Here is a 22435-nt window from a genome sequence, read left to right as displayed (position 1 = left end):
AGGAGTTAGAGAAGATATAAATACATGGAGAGACATCCAGTCTTCACGAATACAACCCAGAGCAACCTATAGGTGTAACTCAATCCCCATCAAAAACTGCAATCACATTTTGGTGTGTGTGTGGCAGAAACAGAAAAATGCGTCCTAAGATTCATATGGAATCTCAAGGGACCCCAAACAGTCCAAACGGTCTTGAAAAAGCAGCGCGAGGTTGGAGGCCTCACAAAGCTACGGTAATCAAAACAGTATGGCAAACAGAAAGGCAGTGACATACAGACCAGTGGACCAGAATGGCGCGCCCAGAAGTCAACTCTCACATTTGTGGTCACATGATTTCCAACAAGCACAGTGAGCCCATTCGGTGGGGGGAAATCCCAGTCTGTTCAACACTCTGGGGCTGGGACCTCTGGATAGCCACACGCAAAAGAACACAATGGGACGCTTACCTTACACCACACACGAAAGTTAATTCAAAAGGGATCAAACACCCAGTTGACAGCTTAAACTAGAAGATCCCTAGAAGAAAGCATCAAGGAGAAACGACAACATTACATTTGGCGAGGATTTCTTGGATAGGACCCCCAAAGCACAGGCCAGGAAAGTAAAAAGAGATCAATTGGACGGTCTGGGAGTTTAAAACTTGTGTGTATCGAAGGCTGGTATCAACAGATGGAAAAGGCAATGCACAGACGGGAGAACGTATTTGCAAACTATGTATCTGATACACAGTTACTGTCTAGAAGGTACAAGGAACTCTTACAACTCAGTGTCAACAAAGCAAAAAGGGGTTAAGGACTCAAACAGACATTTCTCCAAAGAAACAGACCAATGGCCGCCAAGGGCATGAGAAGATCTCAAAATCCCTCATCGTTAAGGAAATGTCAATCAAAATCACAATGAGGTAACACCTCACACCCATTAGCGCGGCTACTATCAAAAACAACAGGAAACGACAAGTGTCAGTGCACACGCAGGGACCCTGGAACTCTTGTGCGCTGGTGGGGTGGGGCGGGGTGGGGGGAGGGAGTGTAAGATACGCAGCCGCTGTGGCCATCAGTATGGCTGTCGCTCGAAAAAAATTAAAAATACAATTACCATCTGATCCATCATTCCACTTTTGGAGTTATCTACCTAAAAGAATTAGAAACGGGGACTTGAACCGATATTCATACACCCACATTCACAACAGCATGTTTCACAGCAGCTAAAACACGGAAGCAACCTAAGGGTCCATCAACAGAGGAACAGAGGACAATGTGACGCACGTATCCGACGGCACATTATTCGGGCTTGAAAGGGAACCCATTCTGACACCAGCTACAGCCTGGATGAACTTGGAGGATGTTATGCTAAATGAAAGAAGCCAGTCAAAATGATACAAATAGCATAAGATGCCACTTATATGAGGGACCCCGGGCAGCAAGAGGCGTGGAGAGTAAAAAGGTGGTTGCGGGGGCCAGGGGCGCGGGGAGTGGCGAGTTATTCTTTACTGGGGACAGAGTTTCCGTTGTACAAGACGAAAAGTTCTGGGGGAGGCTGGTGGTGATGGTTGTACCACAACGTGAGTGTCCTTAATGACACTAACCAGTACATCTAAAGATCGCAAAAAAAAAAAAGGTCAATTTTATGTTGTATGTATTTTGTTACGATTAAAAACATTTTTAATATATTTTTTTAATCTTTATTTATTTTGGAGACAGAGACAGCGTGCGAGCAGGGGAGGAGCAGAGAGGGAGGCAGACACAGAATCCGAAGCAGGCTCCAGGCTCCTAGCTGTCAGCACAGAGCCCGACACGGGGCTCGAACTCATGAACCGTGAGATCATGACCTGAGCCGAAGTCGGACGCTCAACCGACTGAGCCACCCAGGCACCCCCGATTAAAAACATTTTTAAACAATTTAAAAACACACACCCAAAGGGTGTGCCTTGCAAGAGTACATCGCCTGTTCAGGGGCTAAGCGCTCAGTTATACTTTACCTATAGAAAAGCGCTAGCCCTCCGGTAAAACCTGAACGTGAAGCCGAAGCTGGCAGTGACCCTGCCAACAAGGCCGGAAGGGATGTGGTGACTGGGGGTGGGGGGAGGGAGGACGCCCAGCTGCCACCAGGCAATGCGGTTCTGTGCAGCCCGCGCTTACCTCCACGAAGTAATTGCTCAGGGCCGGGCCGGAGTCCTTCTGGAAGGTCTGGCTGATGCGGAACTGCCTCTTACCGCTGCTCTCGTTCCAGTGCTTCCCATAGCTCACCTCCAGGTGGGAGTGCAGGTGGCCCGAGCCCTCCTCGTGCCGGAGCTGAAGCTGGGGAACCCCCCCCCGCCAAGGAGATCCGCGAGGAAGCCTGGTCTGCCCAGTCCCTGGGCCTCCTCGCTGCCACCCACCGTGGCTCCTCTGGGCAGACAGTTCCATAGGAGGTGAATGTCTTTTTGCATTGACTTTGATTTCGTAAAACAGTGCATTAGAATATGGTCCACCTTTGAGACTATGTGGTCAGTACCCCTTAAATCCTGAGCGTGGACTGAGTGAAATCCGCGCCCTTTGCCCCCACTCTCTAGGGCAGCCTCTGGCTCTCTGATAGATCCTCAGTGGATCAGGGTTTCGAACCTGGCATCCTGCCACCCCCTCTCACATCTCTACACCAGGTTCGTTCATGTATTCATTCACTGAACACATTTTCCCCCAAGTACCAAGTAGGTACTATGCCCAGCACTGGGCATCAGATACCCAACCAGGAAGACTCGAGGAGATCCCGCACTCATGGGGGCAAGAATCCAGTGGGAGAGGAAAATGTGAAATAAGTCAATTAACATGGGAACATCGGCTTCTCCCTTCTGCTCACGCTGCCAGCCACTATGGCGAACTGCGAGTTCCTATCACTCCAGCTCTCCCTCCTGCCCCAGGACCTTCGCACTTGCCATGTCCCCTTCCTGAAGCATGCTTCCATAGGAACAGAGCCATTTCATGCTTTCATTTTCACCTTAAGATGTACTTTTCCCAAAGAAGCCTTCCCTACCACCCCATCCAAACTAAATTCCCCACTGTTATGCTTCCTCAGTCTCCGCCCTGTTTACCATCCATGTCCCCTACGGCTCCCTTGGTTTGGTCTCTCTCCCTCTCTCGCTCTCGCTCTCTCTCTCGCTCTCTCTCTCTGCCCCCACCCAGCAACAGCATGGCACAGGCCAGGCGCTGCCTTGTGCACAGCTCTCCCGAGTGCTAGGCACATGGTAGGTATTCACTAAAGACAAATGAACCAGTGGACGGAAGCCTGAGACTGCAGCTCCAACTCCAGCCCCGTTCCCATACGTGACCTTGACCAGATCTTTCCGTGGGGATGAGCTCTGGGCCCTCTCCAGACGCCCCCGCCCACCCACCCGGGCACTCACCTTGTGGCTGAGCGCTGGGGCCTGCGTGCAGTGGAGCTCGTGGTCCAGCTCGAGCTCATAAGCTGCCTCTGAGCCACTGTGCGTCTGCAGCTTCTGGCTGGTGCCGCATTCTTGCGCCAGCTCCTTCGCCTGACCTACGCGGGGCAACCCGGAGACGCCTGCCCGTCGTCTGCCAGCAGCCCTCCATCCCCATTCCCGGGACACGGGAGCACGCAGCCCAGTCTCGGCCACCCCCACCCCTGCCCCGGATCCGCTCCACTTCCCGTCACTCGCTGGAACCTACTGAAGGGGAAGGAGGGTTTAAGGGACAGACTTAAATATCTTTTTTTATTTTTAACTGGTGGGCGCTCAGGTCTATTCAGGGCCATCAAAGTGACCAGATGGCTAAGGAACAGGGCGATGAAAGGACAAAAGGCAAGACGGCACTTCGGCCCCCAGAGCCAGAGCCCCAGGAGAGGGCGAGGGTCCCGCCACGTCGGCCCCCGCCCCGCTCGAGGTCCGTACCCAGGAGGCCGTACTTGATCCTCAGGGAGCTGGTCCAGAGGCGGCCCCGCTGCTGCACCAGACCCAGGACGCGCAGCCCCACGAAGCCCGGCACAGAGAGCTCGCCGCCCAGGACCACGACCTGCAGCCCATCCTCCGCCTTCTTCTCCAGCAGCGCTGCGGGGGGAGTGGGCAGTGAGAGCGGCAGGCCTGGCGTGGCCGGGGCTCCCTCCCCGGGGGCCCCGGGGACAGGGCTGCTGGTGGAAAGGATGCCCCGGTGTCTGCCGGGGAACACCGATGTCAGAGCACTGACCCTACTACTCGGGGGCGACCCCGAAAGTCACTTTTGTGGGTCCAGGCCAAAAGTCTTCAAGTAGAAAACAAGACAGATCAGAGGAGAAAAGCAATGCCTCGGACGCCATCTGGGGAGGCCTTTGGAAACCTGTTTCTGCGACCCCAGCGTTCAGCCAGTGACAACACCCGGAATACCCACGCCAGGGAGCCAGCAGGCCCTGCCGTCATCCCCCCAGAATCTCCCAGAACACCCACGAGGAGCATAGCCACAGGGCTGCACCCCAGCTCTGGCATCAGGACAGGCACCTGCCAGGCTGACCCGTGCCCAGGCCAGGCCACGTGCTCAAGGTTGAAGCCGTGCCCCGTGCAATTTGGGTCACAATGCAAAATGTGCATTTTACACGTGGTGGAATACGGGCCAGAATCAAGAGAGTCCAAAAGCTGCTGTTCTGGGGTTCATGGAAGGTAGTTGGCGTCGAGGGGAGCCTCTGGGGGCGGCATCGAACGGAAGGCATGAACAGGTACGGAGCCTGGATTTTCCCTTGGCGAGGATGTTAATACTGGCAGGTTTCGAGGGCATGGAGACTCCACGTGGGGTGCTCGGCCCTCCCCCTCCTGTAGCCTGGTGCCCTGAAGAGAGGGAGTGGGCAGGAGGGGGCCCCTCTTCCTACCTGACAGGTGCGCCTGGTCACTCAGCACATTGCTCAGCAACACGGAGAAGGCCAACCGGCTGCCTGCCTGCCGGCTGAAGTGCCCGGTGAGGACCACAGGGTGGCCCGCCGTCACCAGCTTTGCCTCCAGCTGGGCCTCAAACCGCTGGGGCTCACCGCCAGCTGCTGGCCACAGGTCACTCCGGCCCTAAAAAGGCCCCAGCATCACCGGGGGCGGGGCTGGGCTTGGCCAGCAAGCCCGGCTCCGCCCACAAGAACTGAGACAGACTGGACAGGGGACGGAGGACGGAGCTTAGCCAATAGCCTTCGCGGCTGATCCTTCCCCAGTTTCTTAAGCTTGCTGTTTTTCTTGTTTAACATTTATTTATTTTGAGAGACAGAGAGAGCAGGGGAGATGCAGACAGACAGAGAGAGAGAATCCCAAGCAGTCTTACATCCGCACAGAGCCCAATGCAGGGCTCGATCCCACAAACCGTGAGATCACGTGAGCTGAAACCAAGAGTCAGACGCTCAACCAACTGAGCCACCCGGGAGCCCATTGCTCCTTTTCAAAGTAAGTAGTCCATGTCACAAGTTCAGATGTCAATGTGGAAGGCTCCCTCCCCCCTGCCTCTCGGCAGCCCGCTCTGGGCCAGCAATCCCTGCAGACGATCCTGGGATCCGACCACTTTGGCCACATCCACCACTCCCCTGGCCCGAGACCTGGCCACCAGTGCCTATGTTGCCGCAGCGTCCGCCTCCCGGCTCTCCTGTCTCCCACCTTGGCCCCGATGTCTGCTCTCTGTCTGGCAACCAGAGCGACCCTTTGGAGACACGTAAGATCACACGGGCCCGTCTTCTTCCGGGTAAAATGTGACGTCCTTGCAAAGACCAACAAGGCCGAGACTTTCTCTGGAAGTCAGCGGTGCGGACCTGGCTGAAGGGACTCCCCAGGGGAGGACACCGGCAGGCAGGACACAAGGACAGCCCGAAACAGCCCTCTATGTCGCCAGACCTGAGGTTTTCTAGAGAGCCCGTAAGCAAGTACAAATGTGATCACCGATGGCCGCTATCAACTGTAGGCCAACCCAACAGACTCTGCTACCTGCCAGCTGATCCGCTTACCCCAAAGATGTAAAAACGATCTCACTGTTGCCAGACTGTCCGCTACTTTACATGCTCTCTAAATCCTGTTTTTTGCCTTTGTTCCTTGACCATCATGATTCGCTGTCTTCAGATTCCTCTTTGGCAAGACCTTAGGGGATCTGTTCTCCCGCCTCTCTGCCCCTCTCCTAGTCTTCTCCAAACACATGAGCCTGTGTGCTGTGCTAGTAACACACCAGGCACATCCTCACCTCAGGACCTTTGCACATGCTGCACCCTTGACCTGGAATTTTCTTCGCCCAGAGAACCCCATGGCTCTCCTCTGAATATCATTCATGTCTCTGCTAAGAGGTATCCCCTCAATCAGGCTTACTTTCTCATCCTATTTAAAACCGAAGACTTCTTCAGACCCTTCTTCTCACAGAACTTCAGACTCCTATGCCCAGCTCAAGGATTCCCTTTTCCTATTGCACTGATACCCACCTATCACTATACAATTTACTTATTGATTTTGTCTGTTACAATGGAAGCCCCAAGAGGAGAAAATTGTGTGTGTCTCTTTCACTGAGCTGTCTTCCAAGCACCCGGCACACTATGGGTGCTTGATAAATAGAAAAAACGAAGATGCTCAAACCTACGGGTTTCAATCCCCTCCTTGGTCTCCCCATCTTCCTCTGGACCTTCTTTGGAAATAGAGGCTTTGCATATGAGCGGGTTATAAGGTCACGAGGCCGGGCCCTACTCTGGAATGACAGATGTCCTTACAAAAAGAGGAAATTTGGACGCAGACAGAGGAAGACAGCGTGAAGACAGAGAAAAGATGCCACCAGGCAAGGGACGCCTGAGGCCACCGGAGGCTGGGAGGGAAGCATGGAGGACATCCTGCCTCCCAGCCTCCCAAGAGCCACGGAGGCTCCAACACCTTGATTTTGGACCTGCGGCCTCCAGAGCCGTGAGAAATTTCTGGTGTTTCAGCCACCTAATTTGGGGGGGGGGGTATTTTGTTAGAGCAGCCCTGGGGAACTAATACAGACTGCTTGGGGCGCACACTGCTATTTCTTCTGGAAATCTGGGGAACGGCATGCTTTAACTTGCCTCTCTCTACTGACCTTTAAGCATGCTCCTGAATTACTAATGTGACTGATTTTTCTACCTAAGTGGTAAGATGCGAGCCCACGTTTCTCTCCTTTATACGTCTCTGAGTACCAAGAGGTCACAAATGTTATGGGAGCAGGACACAGCAATGGTAACGTCAACCAGTAAGCAGGGACCCTGGGACTCAGGCAGGATATGCCCGGAAGGTGGCAGGTGCCAACCTGCCCGAGGATATGGAGATATGGAGCAAACCTTGATGTAGTAGACGTCTCGGTCGTCCATTATCAGCTCCAGGTGACCCACGCGGCCGCTCTGGAGAGTCTCGATCTTTCCTGGGGACCACACAAGAGTTTAGGGACCAGGGTTGGCCATTCTGCCCCGGCATTCCCCCAGGACAACAAACTGCCAGTTTTCTTATCTCTGGGCCCCAGGAACACGGAGGGGACGCAATCATTACCGTCTAGCTCCAATTTCTTCCTGAGATGCAGAAGCTTGAGCCGGAACCTCCCCTGGGGCAAGCTGTAGCTGACATCCACCCCGACGTCCCTGGGCACGTGTGACTTGGGCGTGCCCATGAAGACATGAGCCGAAGCTTCCCGAGGGAGCCAGCCGTCCTTCTGGAAACACAGGAGACTGCTCAGGCTCCAGAATCTCATCCAGTCAGAAGGTTCTCCCCCTTCCCGAGGGAAGACCCGCATCCCCACCACTCAAAAACTTGAGTTCTTAGTCTCCTCCTTGACCTTGCAAGGCAAGAACCAAATCGCAAATTTGGAGATCTCGAGCAGTACCTGGGGAAGAGCAAAGTCCTACAGGAAACTCAGGACCACGTCTACAGGGACTTGGTTTGTCCGGCAAATAGCCTGGGGAGAAGCAAGGCATGGCACCCACCAGGGGCACCCTGAGCAGATCCCCTCAGATCCCTTATCCAGCTCAGTGCACATATCTATGAGTCTCTGCACAGTGTGCTAACACCTGGCACCTGGGCCTCCAGAATGTTGCCCTCCTGTGCGTTTTTACAGGAGTTAAAAACAAAAAACAAAAAATTGCAGCTTTCCAGCCTCACAAGGACCCCACTCTGACCTGGAACCCATGCTCCAGGACTCCCCCAGGATCAGGAAGAAGTTGCTGCTTCACCTGATGTCACTCCCCACTCACCTTCTTCTTCCCTATTCTTTAAAAAAATTTTTTTTTACATTTATTTATTTTTTGAGACATAGATAGACAGAGCACAAGTTGGGGAGGGGCAGAGAGCAGGTACACAGAATCGGAAGCGGGCTCCAGGCTCTGAGCTGTCAGCACAGAGCCCGATGCAGGGCTCAAACTCACAAACCACGAGATCATGACCTGAGCCGAAGTCGGGTGCTCAACTGACGGAGCCACCCAGGCGCCCCTCTTCCTTCCCTATTCTAACTTCCACACTCTCTTACTAGGTCGTCCTGGAGCCTTTTCTTAATCACTTTGACCCAAATCCTTGACTCAGGTCTGCTTCTAGGAGAACACAGCATAAGACAAGAGCACCCTTTCAGACTCCGCATCATCGTACGTTCTTTCATTACCTGTACAGGTTCACTACTGTGTATGAGGCTAGTTGTAGGCACAGGGAGCGTGACTGAGCATTAGATACCCAAAGACCCGTATTCTCACGGCACCTATATTCTAGAGGGGAGGGACCACCAGACACAAATCTACACAGGACGGCACCTGGTAAGGGGTACTCTGCCCCAAACTCAGTGTTTGGGGCCAGACAGGGTAGTCAGAGAAGGCTGCCTCTGAGGAGGGGGCATTTGAGAAAACAAAGGAAGCAAGAGAGAGAGCCAAGTGGATGCCTGGGAAAGAGTATTCCAGCCAGAAGAAACAGCCAGTGCAAAGGCCCTGGGGTAGCAATGTGCTTGGTGTTTAAAAAAAAAAAAAAAAAGGAGACCAGTGTGTGGACAGTGGTGAATCTGGTAAAGAATTTGGGAGATGAGAAGGACAGGCCAGTGGTTCAGGGTGTTTGGCTCCTACTCAGAGTGACAGAAGCCACTGGAGAGCTCTGAGCAGAGGAGGGACAAGAACCTTCTGGGGTTTCAGAAGACCTATCTGGCTGCTAGGGGAGAACAGATGGTAAGGAGACCAGAGCAGACACTGGGAGATCAGATAGGAGGAGGCTGTTGAATGCCCATTCTGTGCCAGATGATGGGGACACAGGAGAGAGAAAAACAGGCACTGAAGGTCTTCCCGGGAACTGAGTAGCCAGTGGGGAAGACAGGCAGCAGCCAAGGAGCTTTAGTAACAAACATGAAAATGATCTAAAGGGAAAGAGCATGGTCCTATTAGAGCAAGTAACAAAAGAACATGACTGCATTGGGGTCATCAAGGCAGGCTTTGCTGAGCAGGGGACGTGTGAACTGAGACTGGAAGATTCAGAGTTAACAAGTCAGACAGCCAGAGACAGAGGATCAGCCTGTGCAAGGGTCCTGAGGCAGGAGGCAGACCACAGTTGGACCAGCCCAGCCCAGCCGCTCCAGAGAGGAGCCCCATGTCCTCGTGAGGCTGATCCCAGAGTAGAAGACCTAGGGAGACCCACAACTTGGCTGGGGAAGGGGGGACTGTTCCAGAGGGCCTACCTGGGGGTGGAAGGTATAGGCAGCTTCCAGGAGGTACTGCTGAAGGCCCTGGTCCTGCTTCTTCAGTGTCACAGCCGCCAACACAGGCAGCGAGAGCAGGGAGGGCTGACCAGCTGGTGGCCAGGTGACTTCTGTGCACAGCTGCCAGCCCCAGGTGCGGGACCCTGTGGAGAAAGGGGAGTGGGCAGCACTGGGCAGCAGAGAGCTAGAGAATTCCAGGCGGGAGCCCACGGCTGCTCACGCAGCAAAGAAAAAGCTTCTCCACTTGCTTCTGGGAACCAGTGCCATGTAGACCAGGGTCCCTCAACCCTCGGCACTACTGACGTACTGGGCTAGTCAAGCCTCTGTTGCAGGAGCTATGCTAGCTACAACCACCCAACTTTCTCAGACATCGCCAGATGTCCCCTGGGGGGGGGGAGGGTGGCAAAATCACCCTGGCTTGAGGACCCCAGTGCAGACATGAAGAGTGTGGGCAGTTGTGTGTAGAGGAACACAGGCTCCCGAGCAAGACTCTGCCTGGGTCCGAATTCCAGCTCTGCCAGTTCCCGGCTGTGTGACCTTGGGCAAGTTGCTAAACATCTCTGTGCCCCAGTGTTGCTCATCGGTGGACTGGAACTGAGAACAGTTCCTGCCTCATGGTGTTACTATGGGGACTGACAGAGCCCGTCAGTGTTCAGGACAGCGCCCGGCCTAAAGTGGTCAGTTCGTTTAGATGGACCCCTCCCCGACTTTACTCCTAAAATGACTACAAAGACCCGCTCCGGTTTGGAGAATTTCCACCCCATTTTTTTTTTCCGCTTTGCTGAAAAATAACGTGATGTTATTACCAGATAATTTTCTAACGTTGTTAAAATATCTCCTTCATTACAGGGTTTGAAAGTTACAGGTTGGGGTGCTCGGGTGGCTCGGTAAACGTCCGACTTCAGCGCAGGTCATGATCTCACAGTTCGTGAGATCGAGCTCTGCATCAGGCTGAGTGCTGACAGCTCGGAGCCTGGAACCTGCTTTGGATTCTGTGTCTCCCTCTCTCTCTGCCCCTCTCCCGCTCATGCTCTGTTTCCCTCTCTCTCTGTCAAAAATAAATAAACATTAAAAAAAAAAAACTTTAAAAAAATAAATAAAAGGGAAATAACTTAGGGGCACCTGGATGGCTCAGTTGTTTCATCATCCAACTTCGGCTCAGCTCATGATCTCGCAGCTCATGAGTTCAAGCCCCACATCAGGCTCTGTGCTGACTGCTCAGAGCCTGGAGCCTGCTTCGGATTGTGTGTCTCCCTCTCTCTGCCCCTCCCCCACTTGCACATGCGCTCTCTCTCTCTCTCTCTCAAAAATAAACATTTTTTAAAAACGTAAAGTCATAGGATATCTCAGTAACTCACTAAACCGGAAGTTGGAGGGTTTTACTTTTCGTACAAATGGCCAGAGAGTAAATACTTGAGGCTTGGCTGATCACAGAGATGGTTTGTCACTACTACTCACTTCTGCCATTGAAGGACAAAAGCAGCCACAGACAACAGGTCAACAAATGGGCACGGCCACGTACCAATAAAACTTTATTTCTGACCACTGAAATATGCACTGCACAAATTTTCCACACTTTGAAATATTCTTCCTCTGATTACTTTTCACCCGTTTGGAAATGTAACAACCTATTCCTAGCTTGCAAGCCTTCCTAATGAGCCAATCACCCAGGACTGGATCGCCGAGTTGCATCCTGTTTTCTGCCCTTGTAAACAGTGACGCCGTGAACATCTTTGTGCATAGCACATTTTATTGGCTTGTTTTCACAGGGTAGAGTTCTAGAAGCAGAATCGAAGAGTTAAGGGGTATAAATCCTTCTTGGGCAGGAGAGCAACTCTAGCATTTGGAGTTGTCCTTGGTCCCTTCGGCTCCCAGATGCCCAACTGGGGACAGCAATGGCAAGGACCCTACCGCCTACCTTCTTTGTCAGTACAGGACTGGGCCTCAGAAGGGCTGCGGGCATTACTGAGGCTCCTCACGCCATCCCCGGTGACGAGGTACAGCTTAGAGCTGGGTGGGGAAAGAGGAAAGTCCCAAACAAGTCATTTTCATTCATTCTCCGGACAAATACTCCTTGAGCTGCCACAGTTTGACACCAGGGCAAATGCCACCGTGAACAGGACAGGCCTCTGGAGAACTCACCCACAGCACTGTTGACAAGTGCCATGATAAACGTGAATGGGGGCAGCATGGGGTCTGTCTTGGGGACAGGGCAAGGCCTCCATTAGCTGGGAGTGTGTGGGTATATGTAGATGTTGACATGTGAGCAGAGACTTAAAGGATGAGAAGGAGCCGGCATTCTAGACAGCGGGAATAGCAAGTGCAAAGGTCCTGGGGTGGGAATAAAGAGGCCTCTTTAGAAGCACATAAAGGGTGGCTAAAGGGCGTCAGGGTGGAGGGAGAGGGACTGAGTGAAAGGCAGGAGGTAGTGGAAGGAAACAGGTAAGAGGTGGGTAGGACCCCCATGAAGAAGGACAATCACGTAAGACCTGGGTTAGCCTAGGAGCAAGTGGGGGGTTTTAAACATTGTCCAACTGTCACCTCTCCAGGAGGCTGGGAACAAGCTGGTCCCAGGAGAGAGCCCTGTAAGAGCTCCCACCTCCACTCCTTGGCCCCCGCAGTGCGTCACACACTCCCACACAGGACACTCACTAACACAGGCACACGCAAACACACACACCATCAGACAGGGACACTCTCACACACACTCCCACACACATGCATATTCACCTAACAGACTCACACGCACCCCCTTCTGCACACACACAGGCTCACCTCACGCACTTCTACTCTCAGACACATGTGAACACACACACACACACACACACACACACACACACACACAGGCGCACACACTGACGATCACGTGCACACGCTCATGGGTGCTCACAGACACGCATGCATGAGCCCTCAGGCCCCGCCCATGCCTGCCCACGCCCTCTCTCGCAGGGGCAGGCGCTCACGGCCCCGCCCACTGGGGCAGACCGCCCACCTGAGGCTGAGCAGCTCCACAGGCTCCTCGGGCGTGTTCAGATGCACCTTGAGGTCTCGACTCTTCCTCGCCTGGATCCCACCATCCAGGCTGGTGGTGCCCCGGATGCCGGTCACCCACCTCAGCCCGGCCTGCCCCAGGGCACCCACCGTGCCCATCTGCGCTGAGATCCGGAGCAGGGCACTGAGGGGAGAGACAGACGCTAGCTGTGTCCCGCAGACCCGGGGGGGGGGGGGGGGGGGTGGGGGGGGCGTAAGCCCAGCGCCCACTCGCCCACCAGCCCCGGCTGTTCTCCGAATCTCAAGCCAGAGAGGCCTGTGCGCTGGGGTCATCGCTGGCCACACTCCAGGGGCACCGAGCCCTTCACACACCGTCCTCCCAGTCCTCACCATCGTCGGCCTCAACTCATAGGCGCAGACACAGGATGGGACAGGCGAGACCACCCGCTTGGGGCCCATGGCTGGGATGAAGGGTAGCAGGATGGCGACCCGGGCTGTCTGAGCCCCAGTCGGGGTCTTCGTGCCAAAGAGCAGCCCGCAGAGGATGCCCACACTGCCCCCGTCAGACCCAGAAAGCACAGACAGGCCAGCCGAGTCAGTCCCGCTGCAGAATCAGACCCAGCACTGAGCAAACTCGGCCCATGCTGTGTGGCCCTGGACCCACAGCGCACCTGCCTGGAGCTCGTCTCCTCCACCATTGGCAGGAGCGAGGACAGTGCCCACCTCGTGGGTGATTATGCGGAGTCACCAGACTCAGTGCCCACACATCTTAAATGGCCCTCCTGCTCTCCCTCCTCCCCTCCCCTCAGAGGCAGCGTGCAGCAAGGGGAAGCGTGGGCTGTGGCAGGAGACTGCACCGCTGTGCTTCCTTGGGCCCGTGCTGTCACCTCAATGAACCTCAGTCTTCTCATCTGTAAAGCGGGCAGAGCTGCCCGGGACCTCCTCACAGTCTCTTGGCACAAAAACAAAACAAAACAAAACAAAACCCACCAAATCACAGGAGCTGGTGTGATGGATGGTCTGCAGAACAGGGACCCCGTCCAGCCCAGAGTGGTGCCCGCGCTCTCTGCAGCCCTCTGCAAGGGGAGGCCCCTCCTCGCCCCCCTCCCTCCCCCAGCTCCAAGGAGCCGGCTACCTGGGCTTGACGTAACCATTCACAGAGAAATCCAGGGGCTGCTGGAAGCTGGCAGTGCCTCGCACTCGGACGCTGATGGCAGCCGAGGCATTTAGGGTCAGCTGGGCTGGAAGGCCAGACATGGTGGGGAAGGTGAGCTCCTCCAAGGCCAGGTTCAGCCTCCGGTTCACCTGTACCTCCTGCCCCTGCAGTCACAGAACCGTAGTGATGCAGGTGACAGCCCCCGGAGCAGGCCAGGCGTGCTCAGAGCACACACGACCTTATTTGATCCTCACACAAGGGGCGGGGGGGAGGGGGGAAGGAAGGGATATTATCTTTGTCCCCTGTTTCCAGAGGAGAAAACCGGGCCCATCAACACATGAAATCATCTGGCCAAACCCACGTACGTAGAACCAGGTGAAGCAGAGTTCAAACCCAGACAGTTTACTGTGGAAAAGGATCAGGGTCAGAGGTCAGGGACCCAGGGTCAGTCAGGTAAAGAGTGCGGGTGCCGCCCACGATGCAGAGCACTTACTGGTTTTTCACTTTTTTTTAAATTTATTTTTCAGAAAGAGAGACAGAGTGCGAGTGGAGGTGGGGCACAGAGAGGGAGACACAGAACCTGAAGCAGGCCCCAGGCTCTGAGCTGTCAGCACAGAGCCTGATGTGGGGCTCGAACCCATGAACCGTGAGATCATGACCCGAGCCAAAGTCGGATGCTTAACCGACTAAACCACCCAGGCGTCCCACTATTATTGTTATAATATCATTCCCATTTCACAGATGCAGAAACTGAGGCCATGACTAGTTAACACTCCCCAGGAGTTAAGAGATGGAGCTGGGATTTGAACTTGGGCAGCCTGGCTTGAAATCCCACTATCTTAAGTCTGAGAAGTACTGTAATACTTTTAAAGCACCAAAGGAAATGCCACGGGGCCAGCAGGGCGGGGAGGGGGCGAGCCCAGCCTGAGGTACCTTCAGGAGCTTGACTGCCAGCTCGGCCAGGCTCAAGGACTGGCGACTCACGCGGCTCCCCATCACCCCACAGTTCATGACACTCAGCTCGTGCCCGAACACCTTCACGCTCAGCTCACAGCGCAGCGCCCGCCTCTCCGTGCGCCTCCGGGTCACCTGAGGGAAAAGCCAGATGACCAGCATCAGGTCTGGTGCCTGGACAGTGGTGGGGGCGGCGGTGGGGGTGGGGGTCGGGGTGATCCAGAGGGCAAGGTCAAGGGCTTTTGGTGTCTGGAACGTGGCTTGCCAAACTCATGACCCACAAGCAGAATCCAGACATGTGTTTTCCTTGACCTGCCCAGAGCCCAGTACGGTGTGTGTGGGTGTGAGTGTTCTAACAATCCTTTTGTTCTGGAATAACCTTAGATGTACAGAAGCGCTGCCAAGATGGTACGAGCAGCTCCCATACACCCCTCGCCCTGTTTCCGTGCTCAGCGTCTTCCACTGCCAGGGTCAGGGCGAGAGCTGAGAAGTTGACACAGAGACGGACTATCATCAAAACTGCAGACACTACTCTGATTCCACCACTTTTCCCAGCCCCGTTCTCTCCGTTCCAGGACGCCATCCAGGCACCACACTGCATTTACCTGCCCCACCTCTCCCATCTGCACTAGTCTCTGACACACTGTCTTCCTGTGTATTTCACGCAGTGTGGACCTTTTGAAAATTGGATCTGTTTCCAACATTTAAATATTTAAGAAATGACACGTAAAATCCAGATTCTCTTGCTTCTCGAAAGATACAAGTATTGGCCTGCCTCCCCCCCTCCTCCACCACCACAAGGGGCAGAAAGAGGTGAACAACAGCTGCCACTTTTAATGGAGGCACATGCTCCCGGAACCTGCCACAGACCCCACCTCTCCCTGTTGCCTCTCCAACACGGAGGCCAAGTATTGTGGCCATTATCGCTGTGCTTGTGCAAAAGAGATCTTTGGTTAGGACTCTCCATCAAGAGTGTGAAAATAACAGACAAAAACGATTGTAGATTTTTTTTTCTTTGAGAGAGAGAGAGAAAGAGAGAGAATCTCAAGCAGGCTCCACACTCAGCATGGAACCCGACGCAGAGCTCGATCCCGTAACGGTGAGATCACGACCTGAACCAAAATCAAGAGTCGGATGCTTCACCGACTGAGCCCCCCAGCCACCGCAAGGATTATAGATTCTAAGAAAAAGTGTTTATGCCTAGCCCACCAGCCTCATTCACGTGACTTGCTGGCCCCAGATCTAGTCCAAGAGGCTCTAAAGGGCAGGGACCATGTCCCGACCATCTTTGTGTCCTTGGGCCCTGGGTTCACACTTGATGACTGGTAACTGTGTGACCATGCCCCACGATAAATGCCCCAGCCACTCTCCCTGATCACCATCAGATGTATGCAGCAGTAGCTTCTTATGACAGAAAAAAGCTGCCAACCACCTAAGCGGCCTTCAGTGGGAGAAGAGTCACGGAAGGCACAGTCCTCACCCACAGAACGGATGTTAAAGCACCCGGCGACCCACCAAATCCGTTCCTGGCTACACGCCCCGCAGAAACGCGCACGTGCGTTCATCAAAAAGACACGTACGAGGATGTTCACAGCACCACCTGCAATAAGCCAGAAACTGGAAACCACCCAGAAGCCCACCAGAAGCAGGACGGATCAACAAACGGTGGTGTCTCCGTACCGTGGAACGCGACACAGCAAAGAGCATGAACAAGCCGTAAGTATACACAGCTACACAGATGATCTCACAAACCAACTTTAAGCCAAAGAAACCACACACACACACACACACACACACACACACACACACACACACACAAGGACACGAGGAACATCATTCACGCTCGCCAAGAAGTGGAAGCAACCTGCATCCTGAAGGTCCTTCAGCAGGCGGGTGGACCAACAGTATAGTCTCTCCACACACAGGAATATTAGCCGCAGAAAGGGAGGGAGTACTGACCCATGCAACACAGATGAATCTCACAACACGATGGGAGGTGAAAGAAGCCAGATACAACAGGTCCCAGGTTGTCTGATTCCATTCATAGGAAATGTCCCAAATAGTTGAATTCATAGAGACCCAAAGCGGATTAGTGGTTGCCAGGGGCTGGGGAGTGACTTGTAATGGATATGGGTCACCTTTGGGGTGGTGAGGGTATTCTGGAACTGGATAGAAGTGGGGGGTGCACATCACTGAGGATGTACTAATGTCACTGAATTGTCTGCGTTAAGATGGTTCATTTTAGGGGTGCCCAGGTGGCTCAGTCGGTTAAGCGTCTGACTTCGGCTCAGGTCATGATCTCACGGTTCGTGGGTTCGAGCCCCGCGTCAGGCTCTGTGCTGACAGCTGACAGCCTGGAGCCTGTTTCGGATTCTGTGTCTCCCTCGCTCTCTGCCCCTTCCCCCCCTCAAAAATAAACAAACATTACAGACAAAAATTTTTAAGAAAATTAAAGATCATACCACATGCTGGGAGGAAATATTTGCAAGCCACATGTCGGATAAAAGACTTGTTTCCAAAATCCAAAGAATTCTCAAAACTCAGTAATAAGAACCCAATCCAATATTAGAAAAATAACAACAGACACTGTATCTGAACATACACCAAAGAAGACCTATGGACAAGCATGAAAATAAGTTCAACGTCATTAGTCACTGGGGAGTCACACATTAAAGATGGAAGATCCCACTACTAACAGAACGACAACAGTTAAAAGGTCTAATCATACCAAGTGCTGGCGAGGATGAGGGGGAGACCAGAACTCTCCCACCCTACTGGTGGAGTGCAAAATGGTACAACCACTTGGGAAAACAGTTCAGGACGGTCTCAAAGATTAAACCTGTAACTACCATCTGACCCAGTCATGCCCGTTCTTGGACATCCACCCAAGAAACGTGAAAACATATATTCAGGTGAAGACTTGTACATGAATGTTCAAAGCAGCTCCCAAGATGGAAACAACACAAAGGTCCATCCACCTTTGGATAAGCAAACTGGCACATCCATACAATGGAAGGCTATTCAGCAATAAAAAGAAATAACCTACCAGTATAGCCTGCCATATGGGTGAATCACAGAATAATGTCCTGCATGCGGGAAGCTGGGCAAAAAGGCTACACGCTTTTATTTATTAAAAAAAATTTTTTTAAACATTTATTTACTTCTGAGAGACAGAGTACAAGCAGGGGAGGGGCAGAGAGAGAAGGAGACACAGAATCCGAAGCTGGCTCCAGGCTCTGAGCTGTCAGCACAGAGTCCGACGTGGGGCTCGAACCCATGAAACGTAAGATCATGACCTGAGCTGAAGCCAGGAGCTCAACCAACTGAGCCACCCGGGCACCCCAAGGTTATACGCTTTGAAAATTAAGTTTGCGTCACGTGATTCCATTTACGTAACTCTAGAAAATGCAAAGTGATCTACAGGGACAGAAAACCTACCACTGGTTCCTGGGGACAGGGGTGGGTGGAAGGAGGGGATATTATGGAGCACGAGGAAACTTTTGGGGGTGATAGATATGTTCACTGACTTTACTATGGTGATGATTTCATAGCACATACCTATGTCAAAACTCAACAAACTATTCTGTAAATACACGCCGTTTGTTACTGGCCAACTATACCTCTACAAAGTTGATTTTTGTTTTTAAGTAGAATTAATCAGTGCAGTCAGGAGGTGGGATTAGTGATTACCCTTGGTTAGGAGGGGGTAGACTAGAAGAGGAAGGAGCAGGGGGCCCCTGGGGTGCTGACAATGGTCTGGACATTGATTATAAGGATGTTTTCTACTGGTGGAAAAGCGCTAACAATCTTGGGCAGTTTTCTAATTGTATGTGATGCTTTGATACACGCTTTTTCACCACCAGGCAGGCTAATCTCTGCTGCTCAGCTCGGGACCAGCTACTTGTTTCTGTGGCGGTGGGGGGAGGGAAGGCAGGGTCCGAGGTCATCGACAGCTGGGACCCCAGGCCAAAAGCTCAGCTGGCGGGCGGTGGGAGCAGGGTGGGAGCGGGTACCCCCCTTACCTTCTGCTTGCATGCTTCTCACCTTTCTGTACCTTTCTCCCGGACAGTCAGGGCTGCTGGCATGTGGGGTGGACCCTGCTTCTGGCTCTGGGGACTTCTCTGCTTGGGCCTCTCCCTCCTCTTCCTGCCCCCAGAAGGACTTCCCGCCAAACAGCCTGTGGACCATTTTCTCTGCATTTTCCAGCCGGAGGCCGAGCTGCGAAGAAAAAGCCAGGACTCCATGAGGAGCTGCTCAGTCACATGGATGATCAGAGCTGCAGGGCAGGGGGCTCGAATTGGGGTGCCCAGCAGACTTGGGCAGGGCTCTCTGGGCTCCCTAGGATCCACCTTTCTTTTTTTTTTTTAAAGCTTATTTATTTATTTAGAGAGATTGAGCAGGGTAAGGGCAGAGAGGATGAGAGAGAATCCCAAGGAGGCCCCATGCTGTCACCACAGAACTCAACACAAGGCTCAAACTCATGAACCAGGATTTCATGACTTGAGCTGAAATCAAGAACCAGATACTCAACCAACTGAGCCACCCAAGTGCCCCGGGGCACCACGTTTCCAAATCAAGTTCCACATCTGCTGGGCAAAAGCTGCACAAGAAAAATTCTTACCGATTCTTTCAGGCCTGGTTCAAATGGCACCGCCTCTGGGAAGTCCTCCTTGAATTCCCACATCACTCTCTTCCCACATTTCCCATCCCCTGACCAAATCTATCACTCCTTCCCCTCAATGTCCAGCCCGAAACCTCCAGGTCACACTCAGACGCTGTAATCTGTGTGTCAACCTTGCAAGATCCTGAGCTCCGTGAGAGCAGGGTCCCGTGTCTCATGCACTAGGCATGCTGAAGGCCTGGTGTGATGGGTAATTTTGTGTTGATTTGACTGAGCCATGGGGTGCTGAAATATTTGGTCACACACAACTTGGGGTGTTTCTGTGAGAGTGGTTTTGGATGGATTTAACATTCATCTATATCTATCTACATATATAATATCTATATCTATATCTATATTGATAGATAAATATAGATATTATATACATAGATATATTTAAGAGAGAGACAGGAAGAGAGACAGAGAGCAAGCACATGTGCACACAAGAGCAGGGGGAGAGGGGCAGAGGGAGAAGGAGACTCTTAAGCAGGCTCCACTCTCAGTTTAGAGCCTGATGCGGGGCTCAATCCCACAGCCCTGGGATTATGATCTGAGCCCAAACCTAGAGTCAGACACTCAACTGAATGAACCACCCAGGCGCCCCTAACATTTAAATCAATAGACTGAGCCAAGCAGAGTGCCCCGATAATGTAGGTGGGCCACATCCCATCAGTTGAAGGCATGAATGAAACAAATGGCAATCAACAACTACAGGGTAATTCTGCCTGACTGCCTCAAGCTGGGACATCACCTTTTCCCCGCCTTCAGCCTAACCTCAAACATCGGCTTTTCCCAGGTCTCAAGCCTCTAAAATAAAAGGCTCTCAGGCCCTCAGACTCCGACTAGAACAACACCATCGGCTTTAAAGTTTGCTGACCGCAGACCTTCGAAGTGTCAGCCTCCATAATCGGGTGGGCCAATTCCTTACAATAAATCTCTTTCTAGAGGTACCTATGTGCTACTGGTTCTGTTTCTCGAGAGAACGCTAATACGCCTGGCTTAGTTGGTTCTTAAAATGTGATGGATGTGAGGGGCGCCTGAATGGCTCAGTCAGTTAAGCGTCTGATTTCAGCTCAGGTCACGATCTCGCCACTCACGAGTTCGAGCCCCATGTCGGGCTCTGTGCTGACAGCTCAGAGCCTGGAGCCTGCTTCGGATTCTGCCTCCCTCTCTGTCTGCCCCTCCTCCACTGGCGCTCTGTCTCTCTCTCAAAAATAATATAAAAACACAAAACGAATTTTTTTAAAGAACTCTTCCACGATGTGGCCCTGCTCCTCTCTGCACACCCGTCTTCCATCTCTCTCACTCTACTGGTCTACTTCTGCTCCTTGAACATACCAAGTCCTTTCTTGTCTCGGGACCTTTGCACATACTGGTGCCTCTGCCTGGGACCCTCTTACCCCAGCTCTTCACTAGGCTGCTCAAGCTCCCCCTTTAGGTCACAGCTCAAACTTTGCCTTCCCGAACACAATACTTAAAAGTTGCCACTGTTTTATCAATATGTTTACTCATGTTTTATCTGTTTACCTCTGTGGGCAGGGATCTTATCTTACCTGTTGATCATCAGATTCTCAGAGCCTAGTACAGCACCTGGCACAAGTCACGCAGAAGAGAGATATTTGTGCAATGCATGACAGGCGGGTAGATAAATATGAATATATGGATGGACGGATAGACGAATAGGTGCAGATGGAAATGGAAGATGGATAGATTGGATGGAAGGATGGATAGATGAGTGAGAAAAATGAAGCTGTGGGTAGGTAGGTAGGTAGGTGAATAGACAGATGGGTGGGTGAGAGAGAGAAGAACGATGGATGGATGGGAAAGAGGGTAGATGGAGAGATGGGGATAATGGCGCATTAGAGAACAGATGGAGGAGGAGAATGGATGGATGGATGGATGGATGGATGGATGGATGGATGGATGGATTGGATGGGAGGCTGGACTGATGACAGATATACAGACGTATATAAGCGTGAATATGTGGATAGGTGTGTGAACGGGTGCACAGGAGTGTATGTGGATGACTAGGAGGCTGGGTGAATAGATGCAGGGGTGAGAAGTTGGTGGAGAAATGGGTGAGAGGCTACATAAACAGATAGATAGATGGATGGACGACGGATGAAGGTAGACGAACATACAGAGGTATGAACGGGTAGGTGTGTGGATGGATACATGGATGGGTAGGTAGGTGGCTGACTGGGAGAACAGGTGACTAGATGGGTAGGTGAGAGGGTAGATGGACAGATGGGTGGGAAGGTACAGAGATGAGGGGGAGAAGAGAGATGGGCGAGAGGGAGGGATCGAGTGGATGGACAGATGTATGTACGTGTGGGTGGACGGATGTAAGGACCAGGGGGTACAAGACTGAGGAGTGGATCAATAGATTCAAGAGGTGATATATGGAAAAATGGATGGATGGGATAACTCCTGGCCTTCTAGAAGAGGCCCCAAGGCGACTAGAGTGGGCCCCCTCTCACCTCCAGGAAGTTGAAGGCATGACCTAGGGCGTGGATGGTCAGGTTAGTCATGGCGGAACGGGGGAGGAAGGAGGCTGGAGAAAAGAGAAGGGTCCGCTCCAGGTTGGCTCCCAGGCTGCCAGACACTAGGAGAACCAAGAGAGAGGATCAGCACACTCTGTACCTGTCACAGAGTAGAGTCTGGCCACCGAGGGGCCACAGCCTAAGACAAGGCAAGATGGGGCACGTCCTCTCCAGCAGGACAGGTGTCTCTGCCTTTAGCCTCATCAAAGCCCCAGAAAAGATCAGGACACCCCTGCTGACAGGTGGGCACCCCACTTTCTACCCAGAGACTTTGGGAGCGGCCGAGGCAGTAGAGGTACCCAAGCTAGAACGGGGTTTCCTTTTGGATGCTCTGTTTAATCACGACAAGATGGCGACAGCCTCCGTTTAGTGCCTTTTAACACAGGGGAAAACAGGTCCCCAATTCGCAGGCAGGCAACAGAGCCAATCTTCCACCACTATTTCATCAGCACTGTATTCCTTTTCCGGATTACCTTGCGTTTACAGAGTTAAACTGATT

The 22435-nt window shown here is 52.8% G+C and overlaps 1 protein-coding gene across 1 annotated transcript in view; it reads right to left on the bottom strand.

The window, feature by feature from the left end:
• Window positions 1-22435, bottom strand: part of LOC102899050 — a 124917-nt gene that overhangs the window by 68471 nt on the left and 34011 nt on the right. The window contains exons 15-27 of the mRNA XM_023247099.2: window positions 21874-21998; window positions 18778-18951; window positions 14713-14868; window positions 13759-13943; window positions 12625-12807; window positions 11551-11642; window positions 9612-9775; window positions 7463-7622; window positions 7258-7337; window positions 4828-5014; window positions 3884-4039; window positions 3380-3513; window positions 2139-2297 (exon numbers count right to left, since the gene is read on the bottom strand). Of these exons, the coding sequence (XP_023102867.2) occupies window positions 2139-2297; window positions 3380-3513; window positions 3884-4039; window positions 4828-5014; window positions 7258-7337; window positions 7463-7622; window positions 9612-9775; window positions 11551-11642; window positions 12625-12807; window positions 13759-13943; window positions 14713-14868; window positions 18778-18951; window positions 21874-21998 (1955 nt within the window). The remainder of the gene's footprint in view (window positions 1-2138; window positions 2298-3379; window positions 3514-3883; window positions 4040-4827; window positions 5015-7257; window positions 7338-7462; window positions 7623-9611; window positions 9776-11550; window positions 11643-12624; window positions 12808-13758; window positions 13944-14712; window positions 14869-18777; window positions 18952-21873; window positions 21999-22435) is intronic.

This window comes from Felis catus, chromosome E3 (assembly GCF_018350175.1).
Source record: "Felis catus isolate Fca126 chromosome E3, F.catus_Fca126_mat1.0, whole genome shotgun sequence".
Lineage (NCBI taxonomy): Eukaryota > Metazoa > Chordata > Mammalia > Carnivora > Felidae > Felis > Felis catus.
Note: the sequence above shows the minus strand (reverse complement) of the source record. Positions and strands in the feature narration are given on the sequence as shown.